At 38.8% G+C, this 15,035-nt stretch overlaps 2 protein-coding genes across 4 annotated transcripts in view; one reads left to right on the forward strand and one right to left on the reverse strand.

Annotated features, from left to right (window-relative positions):
* The first annotated feature begins 517 nt into the window (after positions 1-517).
* LOC137392026 (formylglycine-generating enzyme-like) lies at positions 518-4,826 on the forward strand. The gene is made up of 7 exons (XM_068078613.1): positions 518-1,070; positions 1,290-1,364; positions 2,707-2,789; positions 2,877-3,061; positions 3,492-3,661; positions 4,346-4,405; positions 4,537-4,826. The coding sequence occupies exons 1-7, from the start codon at positions 609-611 to the stop codon at positions 4,648-4,650; spliced, it is 1,149 nt and encodes a 382-aa protein (XP_067934714.1). The 5' UTR covers positions 518-608; the 3' UTR covers positions 4,651-4,826.
* The window catches only part of LOC137392024 (neurabin-1-like), a 54,911-nt gene continuing 44,437 nt past the window's right edge, over positions 4,562-15,035 (reverse strand). For 2 of the 3 annotated variants that reach the window (XM_068078612.1, XM_068078610.1), the window contains 8 exons: positions 13,553-13,606; positions 9,342-9,484; positions 9,114-9,196; positions 8,905-8,976; positions 8,471-8,592; positions 6,237-6,328; positions 5,918-6,064; positions 4,562-5,511 (listed from right to left, as the gene is read on the reverse strand). In XM_068078612.1, coding sequence (XP_067934713.1) covers positions 5,350-5,511; positions 5,918-6,064; positions 6,237-6,328; positions 8,471-8,592; positions 8,905-8,976; positions 9,114-9,196; positions 9,342-9,484; positions 13,553-13,606 — 875 coding nt within the window. In that variant the 3' untranslated portion in view covers positions 4,562-5,349. The remainder of the gene's footprint in view (positions 5,512-5,917; positions 6,065-6,236; positions 6,329-8,470; positions 8,593-8,904; positions 8,977-9,113; positions 9,197-9,341; positions 9,485-13,552; positions 13,607-15,035) is intronic. The other variant, XM_068078611.1, reaches the window with a different exon arrangement.

The raw sequence follows: 15,035 nt of genomic DNA on the forward strand, positions 1-15,035 counted from the left end.
AACAAATTAACACTGATGCATTTCTAGATTCGGTTTAATAGTGTATAACGTAATTTTTTCCCAAATCCCATATGACTGTGTTGTGATGGGGTTGCGAGTAAGCTGCGTGCATTTTAATAGACTATTTGAGTAAGTTGGTTTTACGGTAATAAACTGTATCATTGAGCGCTGCAAAACAGCACAAAACAAAATATCAATGCTTTGATAAAATGTGTATACATTGATTCGACAAGAAAAGCAACTCGGAGAATAATATTTTTCGTCAAGGTCTAGCACGGGTCCATCAACGGAAAGACGTTGAAAACATGTGACCCACGGCACGGAAACGCAACTACAATTAACTACCTCGACTACACATTATTTTTAATTTGAATTGTTAATAGCAATAGTTGCTGTAAATTCTTTCAATTTTATTGAACTTATATCCAAAATTTTTTGTTGACTTGCGTTATTAAAATGTGTATCGTGGTAATAAAGCTAATGCGGATTTTTTCCAGTTTCATGTTTTTCCGGTTTTGCTCAATATCTCTGTCCAGAAGGCATCCGGTTTTCGTTGGCTCTGGTTGTAGTGAAACTTTTTCCTAAAATTTTGGAACTCCTCTAGCGCTATGACTAAAGTGATTGTAGCCTTTATTTTTCTGTGTGGTATTTTAAGCGGTGTATCCCTTGAAGATTCTGTTGGCTCAGAGGAAGGCTGTGGCTGCAACAAACTCAATAGAAATAATTTGAAAGAAAGGTCAACGGGAGATATTGATTTGGAAAAGGGCTCGTGTCAATCAAAAGAAGATGACCATTGCCAGCTACCAAAAAATGACAAAATGGACACACAAGATGATTCTTCAAAGAAAGCTGATCACGATCGAGCATTGACATTATCCGTTTTACGGTCTAATCCAATGGTTAAGATTCCAGGTGGGACGTTTTTCATGGGAACTGACAAACCTTTCATTCCTGCGGATGGGGAATCTCCATTGCGTGAAACATTGATAGACACTTTTTATTTAGACAAAATGGAGACCAGCAATGCTGAGTTTGCCAGATTTGTTGCTGAAACGAATTACACGACGGAGGTAAGTTTTGGTGCAGTGTAAAGCCTTTACATGACATTTAAATTGTTACTTTTAATTTTCCAGGCTGCCAAGAAAAGTTTTAAAATAATTTTTATTTTTCCAATTTGGTCTTATGTTGGCAGACCATGTGCAGTTAATAATGGTCTTGTTTTGGCTTGTAGCTGTTCCATTGTGATCCGTTGAAGAAATAACCGCGTGATCTGATTCTGACTGTTTTAGGCGGAGACGTTTGGCGACTCTTTTGTATTTGAAAGTTTAATAAGTGAAGAAACCTTAGCTGGAATTGATCAAGCGGTGAGTAATTTCTTCTGTTTTAACAGCAAATAATATTACAGTAGTTTGTAACACTTCAAAGCAACCTAATTAAAATTTGACTTTCAAAAAAATTCACATTACAGTTACTGGTACCAAAAGGTTCTCCATGTCTTACTCTGCTGTGTTGTAGGTGCAAAATATGTGGAAGTGCGATTAAAAGCTCTCAAAAAATCGAACAGTTAATCTCAACCATCACGAAACCGCAGTAGGTTGGAATCCTTATATTTCGATGACATACTCGACGTGGTTATTGCTTTGACACATGATGTTATCATGGGAAATGAAAAGCCAATAAAACTCTCAATATAAAACGTCTCGCAGCACTAGTTTATGACAAACATTTCGGGTTCTACTGGTAAGCCCTTATCAAATATAGATGCTCGCTACTTTACAGTTTCGTTTCAGTTTAGTTTAATCATCTAGTTTTAATCTGATCATGGGACCCATACTTCCTATTAAATGGCGCGAACAATTTCTGTAGCATTTTTCGACTATCACAGGTGACCAACAGGTTCCTCATGTTTATCAGAGGATGATATGCACTCCTTCGAGCTAAGGTTAAAAACATAAACTAATTTTTAGGCTAGGTTTTGAGATATCAGTGCTCAGAGTGACAGCATTAAAATGACAATGAAATAGATGCGTAAGGACAATAGAAATGGTTTTATTGAATGCGTGAAGTATATTTGTGGAAATATTTCGACGAATGAGGTTGCATGAAAGTGTAAACAAGAAACCATCGTGTTCAACTACATTTCATTTGAGCCGTTTTGAAGAGGGATTCCAGCCTACGGCGTTTTTGTGATGGCTGCAATTAACTGTTAGCATTGTTTTAAGCTTTTAAGAGCTTGTAATCGCATTTCCACGTATTTTACACCTACAACACAGCAGAGTAAGACATGGTGAACCTTGTGGTACTAAATAACTGTAATGTGAATTTTTTTGCAAGTCAACCTTTAAACCACTGTAAATTGTTAAACTTGTAGGCACTGAATTTGATTGCAAAAATAGGTAGTAAACTGTAAAATATGGGACTGTGGCACTTCTTAATAACTTTTCTACTTTTTAATAACTTGTAAATTAAAACTGCTGCAATAAAGGCTGCGAAGTGGTCATTTCAGTTATCCAACACAGGCTGGGGTATGTGAACCTTGAATCTCAACCAACTTGTGCAACAATTGGTAGTTGATGCTTTGAAAATAATTGTTTATTTAGGTCTTTTGGAATGGTTTTTATTTGTGAAACAGAAATGGTCTATCATACAGATAGAGCCAGAAATTTATTGTAAATGCATTATTTATAAAAATTTAATGCTGGATAGGTTGCTGCAGCGCCATGGTGGTTGCCAGTGAAAGGTGCGGATTGGAGACATCCAGAGGGACCTGACTCGGATATTATCCCCAGGTATGGCTATTCGCTATATTCTGTTATCTTCACTATAGTTTGTTATTTGATAATGACAATTTACATTCTCGCTGAATTTTGTTACAGAATGAACCACCCAGTTGTCCACGTGTCATGGAATGATGCCAAGGCCTTTTGCGAGTGGGCGGGTAAACGACTGGCAACTGAAGCTGAGTGGGAATATGCTTGCAAAGCGGGAAAGAAGGATAAACTTTATCCATGGGGAAACAAACTTATGCCACAGGATGAACATTGGATGAATGTCTGGCAAGGCAAGTGGCCCGCATCATAAAAGATGAATAGTGTGTATTTGTTCTTCCACCATCTTTTGCATCTATTCTTGCCATGCTGGTACATAACCGCCTGCATAAATACCAGTGCCTGCATAAATTCCAGTACCTGCATAAAATGCTACACGCTTGGGCAATGATCATTTAAAATGCGCCAATCGTTGACTGCCACATATAATTGCTGCATCATTGTCACATATCCAGCTTGGCCTTTTGTTATTTTTACAACGCAGTCTTGAAATAGGACATTTATGCTAATGCATAACTTGTTCCTATCAAGTACAAGCTAGCTAACAATGTAGGTGATTAACATAGGTAGGGTGATCAGCATCACTCCTGCCTGTCCTGTAGTGCCTTTTTAAATGAATTTTGTCAGCGATGTTTTATTACTGTCACTAATGTTTTATCTCAGGAGATTTCCCTAAGACCGATACTGGAGATGATGGCTATATTAACACATCCCCAGTCGATGAGTATCCTGAGCAAAATTCCTTTGGCCTGAAGAATATCGTAGGCAATGCATGGGAATGGACAGCGGATTGGTGGGTCACAGTCCACAGCAATGAGTACTCGGAGAACCCAGTAAGCGTTTGACTACTACACATAAAGGAGTGGTCATCATTCTTCATAGAGATCACCCAACTGTGTCACTAGCTGGTGTCATAAGAAATGTCCTATTGATCGACTTCTAATCCCTTTGATTAGTTCAAATATAAGCAGACAGACTGGCAAACAGCTATACTGTAGCAAAGAACTATACTATAGCAAACAACTATACTATAGCAAGCAACTGCTGTATACTATAGCAAACAACTATACTATAGCAAGCAACTGCTGTATACTATAGCAAACAACTGCTGTATAATATAGCAAACAACTGCTGTATAATATAGCAAACAACTGCTGTATACTATAGCAAACAACTGATGTATACTAGAGCAAACAACTGATGTATACTAGAGCAAACAACTGATGTATACTAGAGCAAACAACTGATGTATACTATAGCAAACAACTGATGTATACTATAGCAAACAACTGCTGTATACTATAGCAAACAACTATACTGTAGTGAACAACTATACCATAGTAAACAATTGCACTGTAGCAAACAACTATACCATAGTAAACAATTACACTATAGCAAATAATTATAATATAGCAAACAATTATACTATAGCAAACTACTACACCATAGCAAACAGTTATACTATAGCAAACTACTATACCATAGGTAACATGCTTATTGAACTAATATCATTGCAGAAAGGACCGGAGCCAACTAACGATAAAGTTAAGAAGGGTGGATCTTATATGTGTCACAAGGTAGGTGAGGACGGAGTATTGTAAAAACTCACTTTCAGATTCAGATAGATTTGCTTCTTATAATTTTGACGTGCAAAGTTTGACTAGGTTATATCAAAATAAGAAATTAAAAGTTATGCTTGCTGTTTCAGAGTTACTGCTATAGACACCGTTGCGCTGCAAGAAGTCAAAATACTCCAGACAGCTCCTCTGGCAATGTTGGTATGAGGTGTGCTAGCGACACTCCGCCAGATTACTACAACTAGTTCATGTTGTATTTTATATATGAGCATTCCTTTACTTTTCTACACCGTTATTAAATTGTTACCGGATAATGACTTTTAGTACTTCTATGCATTTCAAATCAACTTTACATATACAATATCTAGTAATTACATACACATATGCTGTTTCAAGACAAATAAATTTTCAACAGTGGCAATATATTTAGATGTATACGTAATCCGCAAAATTAGCATAAAGAAGATAACGACTAATCAGCACCATGCATCTATATACTATTGCAGTGCAATCTAACACATACTGTCTCAACAAATACATGGTTGGTCACTTCCAGCGGAATGAAAAACAAATTGCATAATTGATTTGCATCACTTGTGGAATGCATTATAAAAATATGAGTGCCCTTGGATCCTTTACTTGACCAGCAGAAGATAAGAGCAGCATGCATAGCATTCTTAAGTGCGGTAACAAATGCATTACAGCACTGCCAGATGTGGAAAAGCTATAAAAACCTATAAAACTATGTATCCGTTAAGTTGAAACAAGCATGAGAGTTTTGGTTAATCAAAGAAAGCTATAAATAAATGAACAAGCCCACCATAATGCTTCCTACAGTCAAGACTTGGTTGGGATTACAAGTGGAAGATTGTGTTCGGTCTCGGAGAAATTTCAAGGAAGATTATGTTAAAATTATAAATAATAGAAATCATATAAATGTTATATTAGAAGCGAGCAAAAAGAGATTTTGTCTTTTTCTTCTGTATTACAGGACTCTTTGATCGCTGTTCTTTATCAAGCTGTTTTCGTTCTTTCTCATGAGTTATTCGTAACTCCTTTACGCGCTTCTTGAGTATTGTTCTGTCTTTTGAGCTGATCCCCATTTGCTAGAAAAGATAAATAATACATAATAAATACATCACATTGTATTTATTTTATCACAACATTGTTGATGAAAGACATCTTTGCATCCATGACATTCGGTGCTATCCAGTTATGTAAGATGTTTCGGTTCTAGTTGAGCCTTACGCAATGCTTCTATGCCGTTAGTCCTATCTTATACATGATGGTGCCTGCAGCTAATACACTCATACTAATGCAAGCTTTAGCTTATTCGAGCATTTCTTAGTCAAACACCAACCAATATAAACTTCCAGATCCTAGTGATGGCAAAGAACTAAAAGCTCAAACACAGAATATTTGAAATTGCCTCCCCCCAACTCTGTAACTAAGCGGGTAAATGGTGAATATGAAAGAGATTACTCTGCTCAAAACTCACAGATAAAAACTTACTTTGATGCGATTACTATCAATGAGCAGGAGGCCTTTGCCATCTACATTCTGCTGCATGAAGAGGTTGACAAGATGAGGCAGTCCAATATCGAACAGCCACTGGCCAACTTGCTCGCAAGACCAGTAGAAGCACTGTAGGCCGGGAGACTGTAATATATACAATATACGCGTACAGTGTATTTGTACAATTTTTGTATATGATGTATGTGTACTAAGTAGATGCAAGCGAATGTAACGCTCACCAGCGAGTAAGCAAACGGATAACTTATATCGAGCCAGCCACACACCGATTGATGATTATTTTATTAACATAGCTTACTATTGAATTGGAGGTATCATCTAAGCTGGACGTAGACCCCCTCAGTTCTGGTTGACTGCTCACCGCTGATGTTAAGGATGTCTGCTCGGCATCTACGAATGAAACAGAAAATGAGCTTGTCAACGAGCAAAGACAACAATGACGACCAAGCGCATATAGTCAGTCGTCAAACATAGTTTGTTTATACGAGCTTGTCTAGATGTGTAGCCAGCCTCCTAACACTTTTTCAGAAAAAGTGAGTCTGTACGCATCAGACAAGCTTTAATGTGACACAGCAAAGAGTTGAAAGACTGCTCCTTTTCTGCCGCACCCTGCCAGTATCCAAACCACAAGAGTTCAAAAATATTTAATGATTTTACCACCATTTCTTCACCACCTGATGATAGATATAGTACAGCGGAACCTCTGTCCTGTTCACCAGCTGATGATAGATATAAGTACAGCGGAACCTCTGCCCTGTTCACCAGCTGATGATAGATATAAGTACAGCGGAACCTCTGTCCTGTTCACCAGCTGATGATAGATATAAGTACAGCGGAACCTCTGTCCTGTTCACCAGCTGATGATAGATATAAGTACAGCGGAACCTCTGCCCTGTTCACCAGCTGATGATAGATATAAGTACAGCGGAACCTCTGTCCTGAGTGCTTTGGTTCTCGACCAAAAAAATTGAGATTTGTTCGTCTCGAATCTCGAACATAAATTCGGTTCTCGACCAAACCGGAGCATGCGCATTAGAATTAAACGTTCAGAACAGCTCCGGAAACTGCAGGGAAACATTCGTTAACAAAGGGAGAAGCAAGTTACGCTTCATAAATTCTTTACAAAAAAGAACGAATCATCTGGGACGACGTCCCTCTACCGAAGAGATTTGCTAGAGAGACAACTCCTCCAGTCGAGTTACTGTTTTGGAGGATTCTTCAAAGATGCGAAGTAAACGTGCCATTGCTGTTTATATTTTCTTTTTCACACGATTTTTGATGTAACTGATCTGTTGTATTTTTCGCTGTTTCATTATCAATTTCTGCATATCTGAACGTAGAATGTTTTCGATATTTTAAGAGCAAAACATATGAAATGTTTATTTTTTGTTTTCCGTTTTCATCATCATAGATAAGTTCTTTTATTAAAAATAACCACAATCTTATATCTACCCATTTTTATTTATAGCATGTAGTATACAGTACAGTTTATGGTGTGAAATATTAAAAAAATACTTTACCGAAGTTGTTATCTCAGCTTGGAACGGATTAAAATTCACATACCGTACTTTTCGGACTATAAACCGCACCTCTATATAAGCCGCATCTGCTTTATTTTCCAAAAAACGATAATAAAACAATACATAGGCCGCACCTTTGTATAGGCGGCAGAACTCAGCAACTCAGAACCGCTTGTTAACGCGGCAGCAACATTGCTGTTTAAAACGAAACAGTGCCGTTAGGCACTGTTTCGTATTAACTGACGCTTTTTAATCTAGTTTCTAACGGAACAGTACCGTTAGGCATTGTTTCATATTTTCTTTCACCGCTAGAGGTGCACTAACCGGAGATTCTGGTTAATGCGCCCTAGCGGTGAAAGAAAAAGCCACAGAATAGCCGCACCCTTATATAAGCCGCATGGCTCAAATCGTCAGAAAAAAGTAGCGGCTAATAGTCCGAAAAGTACGGTATATTAATTCTAATGGAATCTAGTTTGGATCTCAAAGAACTCGGTTTTCCAACAACCTGGAACGGATTATGTTCGAGAACAGAGGTTCCGCTGTACAGCCGTTTCTCATAAACATCGAATTACCTATGGTTAAACCTCGACCTACGATCATCTGTTAAACCTCGACCAACTATCATCAGTTAATCCTCGACCTACTATCATCAGTTAATCTTCCACTTACTATCATCTTAGCATGATGATTTTTCAACAAACGATTTAAAATTTGAGCAAATATTTGAGACAAATTAATTTCCAAAAGACAGTGTTCGAAGTCTCTCGAAATATTTCCGTTGTGTGTGTGTCAGGATGTATGTAGCACTCTTCTTTGTGTAATCTGGTTCTATAACGTTTGAATAATATTAAACAGTACTTCATAGCTTCCTTGATTAGTTCGAAAATTATGGACCTCAAAAAGACCAGTAGTGGCAAAAAGAGGGAGAACTCATATTATGGCCTGTTATGTAATGCTTGTAATGTAATGGCAATGAAAGTAGATATGGAGTGAATGGAGAGTAGACATTTACCAGGCAAAGGTCTGGTAGAGACGAGAAGTACACCTTGAGTGTTTGAATCTAAAGCTTTAGGAACGTTCAAGTCTGGCTGTTTGTGTCCACTGAACAGGCTGCTGGATGTATCCGAGTCATCGCTGAAAAAAAGAGCAAAAAGTAAGGTGTTGTAAGATACACTGTCAGCAGCTGAACAAATAGAAACATACGATAAGATTGTTGAAGCCACGTCGATGGCACTGGCAGACCCCCACAGTGAAATAATAAATTAGAAATGAAGTCAATTAGCAAATGTAAAAGCGTATTAGTAAGAAATAGAGTTGATAACATGGATGTATGATTAGGAGAGAGCAGACTATGAACAGTGGCTCAGTGCACAGAAACGCTGATGAAGCAGGCTGTGAAAATTGAAATATAAGCGGTGGGTAAATCGGTTCACATTTGTGTGATACCTTCGAGATATTATTGCAGTTTTATTCTTTTTGCGTTCAGCGGCTTTAGATGGCGCATCGTGGGATGCTAACCTAAAATACAAGCATGCTAGACGACATGAGGCTAACAGACCCATACATACGTACATACATACGCGCGCATATACATGTACAACAGTTATTAAACACTAGATATATACTAAAGCTACAAAGACAATATAACAACAAACCTTTCATCTGCTAAATATTTGGGAAGAATTGGCAAAACAACCTTCGATTTAATTCCCTCTTCACTGCTTGGTTTTTGCTCCTGCTAAAAAATAACAAATATGCTAATTATGTGCTAATTATGTTGGTGGTTTGAAGGCTTCACTAAACCTGTTCAAGCCTTGAAGTCAAAGACCAAGCAAGTCTGATAACAAGACTAATTCAACAGAATACTTAAGGTGTCAACTAACTGTCAAAGTAATCTTTGAGGGAGGTCGCCTCCTGGCAGCCGCATTTTGTACAAGATGCGAACGAAGTTTCAGGTGATTGTTGTCCAAGAGCGGTTGAGCTGACTTGCCTGGTATGCTCAAGTCGTCTGCTGACAAGTGAAGTTCTGTGAACCAACATAATACCGCTGTTAACGCTAACTGTTAACACTAACGGATAAGCAGCTTCAAGCACTTACTACTTAACCCAAGCCAATAATAAAAGCCCAAGCAAACATATTCATTGTTTCATGGGTGAAAATACAACTTGCATTTCTAATGTTTATTTCTTTATTCTACTAATTTTCAAACCAATACAACAAACAAAATAAAGATATAAATAAGATAAACAGATGAAACAAAACTTTCTAACCTATCAACATTTTCTAACAATTAAACAAAGTAAACAATTATTCAAGAGCTTCCTTGTAGACTGATGAAAGGAAGTATGCAGTTGGCGCATCATGCAGCATTTCATGAAAATATTTAGATATTAAGGTGTGATAAATCTTTGTCAAATTGAATTATTGTTCAGTGAGTATATGCATCATTGTACTTTCTGACTATTCTCAACAGCCCGTACTATTACAAAATAGTATTTTTGGCATTTTTTATAGCGTCATTTTCATTCACCAGATTATCTTTTAGGCCGTAACACCCATAGAGGTCGTGACCCCAAAAATGTTTTGGGCCTAAAACCTGGGGAAGTATTAAGTCGCAAACAAATTTTCAGACACATTGTTCAATTAGAAGGGAGTTTCTATAGATTAGCTAATCACAGATAAACAAAATCAAATATCTATACATGTGTGTATATATAAATAACAGTCAGATATTAAATATTAAAAATTACTTTATTCTTTCCATTGCCTACATCCTTCCTTACCCTACACATCCTTCCTTACCCTACACATCCTTCCTTACCCTAACACGCTTCCTTACCATAACACATCCTTCCTTACCCTACACATCCTTCCTTACCCTAACACGCTTCCTTACCATAACACATCCTTCCTTACCCTAACACATCCTTCCTTACCCTAACACGCTTCCTTACCATAACACACCCTTCCTTAACCTAACACGCTTCCTTACCATAACACACCCTTCCTTACCCTAACACATCCTTCCTTACCATAACACATCCTTCCTTACCATAACACACCCTTCCTTACCATAACACATCCTTCCTTAACCTAACACATCCTTCCTTAACCTAACACACCCTTCCTTACCATAACACACCCTTCCTTACCATAACACACCCTTCCTTACCATAACACGCTTCCTTACCCTAACACACCCTTCCTTACCCTAACACGCTTCCTTACCATAACACACCCTTCCTTACCCTAACACATCCTTCCTTAACCTAACACATCCTTCCTTACCCTAACACATCCTTCCTTACCATAACACGCTTCCTTACCCTAACACATCCTTCCTTACCATAACACCCTTCCTTACCCTAACACGCTTCCTTATCATAACACACCCTTCCTTACCATAACACATCCTTCCTTACCATAACACATCCTTCCTTACCATAACACATCCTTCCTTAACCTAACACATCCTTCCTTACCATAACACACCCTTCCTTACCCTAACACACCCTTCCTTACCCTAACACATCCTTCCTTATCATAACACACCCTTCCTTACCATAACACATCCTTCCTTACCATAACACATCCTTCCTTACCATAACACATCCTTCCTTAACCTAACACATCCTTCCTTACCATAACACACCCTTCCTTACCCTAACACACCCTTCCTTACCATAACACACCCTTCCTTACCCTAACACACCCTTCCTTACCATAACACACCCTTCCTTACCCTAACACCCTTCCTTACCCTAACACACCCTTCCTTACCCTAACACGCTTCCTTACCATAACACACCCTTCCTTACCCTAACACATCCTTCCTTACCATAACACACCCTTCCTTAACCTAACAACCTTCCTTACCATAACACACCCTTCCTTACCCTAACACCCTTCCTTACCATAACACACCCTTCCTTACCCTAACACATCCTTCCTTACCATAACACACCCTTCCTTACCCTAACACACCCTTCCTTACCCTAACACGCTTCCTTACCATAACACACCCTTCCTTACCCTAACACATCCTTCCTTACCATAACACACCCTTCCTTACCCTAACACCCTTCCTTACCCTAACACATCCTTCCTTACCATAACACACCCTTCCTTACCCTAACACACCCTTCCTTACCATAACACACCCTTCCTTACCATAACACACCCTTCCTTACCCTAACACATCCTTCCTTACCATAACACACCCTTCCTTACCCTAACACACCCTTCCTTACCCTAACACGCTTCCTTACCATAACACACCCTTCCTTACCATAACACACCCTTCCTTACCCTAACACATCCTTCCTTACCATAACACACCCTTCCTTACCCTAACACCCTTCCTTACCATAACACACCCTTCCTTACCATAACACGCTTCCTTACCCTAACACACCCTTCCTTACCATAACACATCCTTCCTTACCCTAACACGCTTCCTTACCATAACACACCCTTCCTTACCCTAACACATCCTTCCTTACCATAACACACCCTTCCTTACCCTAACACCCTTCCTTACCCTAACACATCCTTCCTTACCATAACACACCCTTCCTTACCCTAACACACCCTTCCTTACCATAACACACCCTTCCTTACCATAACACACCCTTCCTTACCATAACACACCCTTCCTTACCCTAACACATCCTTCCTTACCATAACACACCCTTCCTTACCCTAACACACCCTTCCTTACCCTAACACGCTTCCTTACCATAACACACCCTTCCTTACCCTAACACATCCTTCCTTACCATAACACACCCTTCCTTACCCTAACACCCTTCCTTACCCTAACACATCCTTCCTTACCATAACACACCCTTCCTTACCCTAACACACCCTTCCTTACCATAACACACCCTTCCTTACCATAACACACCCTTCCTTACCCTAACACATCCTTCCTTACCATAACACACCCTTCCTTACCCTAACACACCCTTCCTTACCCTAACACGCTTCCTTACCATAACACACCCTTCCTTACCATAACACACCCTTCCTTACCCTAACACATCCTTCCTTACCATAACACACCCTTCCTTACCCTAACACCCTTCCTTACCATAACACACCCTTCCTTACCATAACACGCTTCCTTACCCTAACACACCCTTCCTTACCATAACACATCCTTCCTTACCATAACACACCCTTCCTTACCATAACACGCTTCCTTACCCTAACACACCCTTCCTTACCCTAACACGCTTCCTTACCATAACACACCCTTCCTTAACCTAACACATCCTTCCTTACCATAACACACCCTTCCTTACCCTAACACCCTTCCTTATCATAACACACCCTTCCTTACCCTAACACCCTTCCTTACCATAACACACCCTTCCTTACCCTAACACCCTTCCTTACCATAACACGCTTCCTTACCCTAACACACCCTTCTTTAACCTAACACGCTTCCTTACCATAACACATCCTTCCTTACCATAACACACCCTTCTTTAACCTAACACATCGTTCCTTACTCTAACACATCCTTTCTTACCCTGACACATTTAAATACTTTGTTTCTCTAGGCAAATAAATTCATTCCTTGCCTTAGTAAGTTATAAAAATTTAATTTGACTAAATCCTAATATTTTTTCTCATTTTACACATTTTTGCAGCGTCAAACCTTCAACTGAATACGAACGTAAACAAGAATCCTGAGTGTTGTCTCGCTTTCGTCTTTTCCTCACGGGTGACCTGAGTGGGTGAGAGCACCTCTCAAATTGAACGACATTTAAAAAAGCCATGGCAAGAGCAAATCACTCGCAAACACTAAAGCTTGTTGACTGTACTTGCAAGACTGACGACTGTATACGCACTGTCCAATATATACTGCAAATACCCATGTTTACATTCCTCTGCCTATTTGAGTAATCTAATTAGAACGTTATTCACTCGGAACCATCGTGTGGCAACAGAAAGGCAATAATAAGGGTCAGCAATGATTGGGGTCACGGATCTGGTGCCAACTGATACAAACACCAAGTGATGTCACGATGTAGTGACAATGTGAAGAGTATTTCCTCTTGTCATAAATAGCAGCCTGCTACTCACCAGCGTCATCCACCGGTACCGATCCAGTTGACTCATGATCCTCGTCAACAAAAACTGAAATTAGACGATAGAAACTGTCTAGAATTATGTAGAACAAGCGACTCCTTAACATGCTAAACATAACCACAGCCGGGCAACAAAATATGTCAGCATGCTGCGTGTTTCTTACCATCTTACTTGCTGAAAGCTATCGTTGATGTAAATAGAAATCTACAATGAAAAAGTTGACTTCAATGTCAACAGTGAAATAAGCGAATCTTAGACCTGCTGATCATCTAGGTAAGTTGTGTGGGCTAAGGTCATCTTTGTCTTCCTGTTTGTCTCTTTTAGTATGAATAAGGTATCATGAATGAATGATATCATGTCCACATACCATAAAACCTCTAATTAAATGCCATGGCGCTCTATTTTTCCAACCTTTCTCTATAGTGGCGGTCAATTGGAGGTGGCGTTCAAATAGAGGCTGGTGTTGTATTTTCCAAATGGCTCATCAGAATTTTAGGGATAAATTTAGTCCGTTTAAGAGGGACGACGCGAATGTCGCCTACATGTTGGCTTTTCATGTGCAATAGAAAAGGAGTTATGAGCGTTGATCAACTGTAAGATTAGGTTACCAAAAGGATGCTATCAAATAATATGCTAGAAATTGGCAAATTTATAAGTTATATAATAGCAATCTATCAAATGCTACAAATATATATTCATGAACAAGTGACATAAACGAACCATACTTTTATTACATGTAGAAATAAGAATTAACGTTTTTAAAACAATAATATTTCCATTGTTTGCTCGGATAGTTGGGTTCTGATTGTTGCTTTCGATGGAACCAACATATTCTGGTAGTCAGATACCTTCCACCTGCACTGCTGAACTAGTCGATATTAGTGTCCAAACAATTTTTTGACTGAGCACAACTTTTACTCATTGCATTGAGCAAAAATGCAACGCGTAAAAGTTTTGTTTGCTAACCGTAACCTTGGGCCTAAAACTGTAAAATGTTTTTATATACGTGTACTTCGAAGTACCAAGACCGCGTTAAACAAGGAACTTCTATTAGCCTGAGACAGTTATTATTTATTGTTAAGGTGTTGCTTTTAAAGTTTTAACAGAAAAAAGTCAAAAGCTTTAGAGTTGGATAACGAAAGAATTGATAGTTATTGATGTAAACGTACCATTATTAATACGATTTTGTGGACACTTTTTACTGATCGCTTGATATTATGAATTCATAAAGATCAAAGATTGTCAAATGGAGCTGGCATTCAAATAGAGGGTGGCGCTCTACTAGTGGCGGTAAAATATATGTGGCGGTCAAATAGAGGTGGCATTTAATTAAAGGTTTTATGGTACATATATACAATATGAGGAGGTAATGTCGTGAAGACATACACATGTACAGTATATGTGGTAGCATAGACACATGCACACAGTATGAATATGTGATGTCATAGAGACATGCACGTACGCAGTATGGATATGC

The sequence above is a fragment of the Watersipora subatra genome, chromosome 3 (assembly GCF_963576615.1).
Source record: "Watersipora subatra chromosome 3, tzWatSuba1.1, whole genome shotgun sequence".
In the NCBI taxonomy this organism is placed as follows: Eukaryota; Metazoa; Bryozoa; class Gymnolaemata; order Cheilostomatida; family Watersiporidae; genus Watersipora; species Watersipora subatra.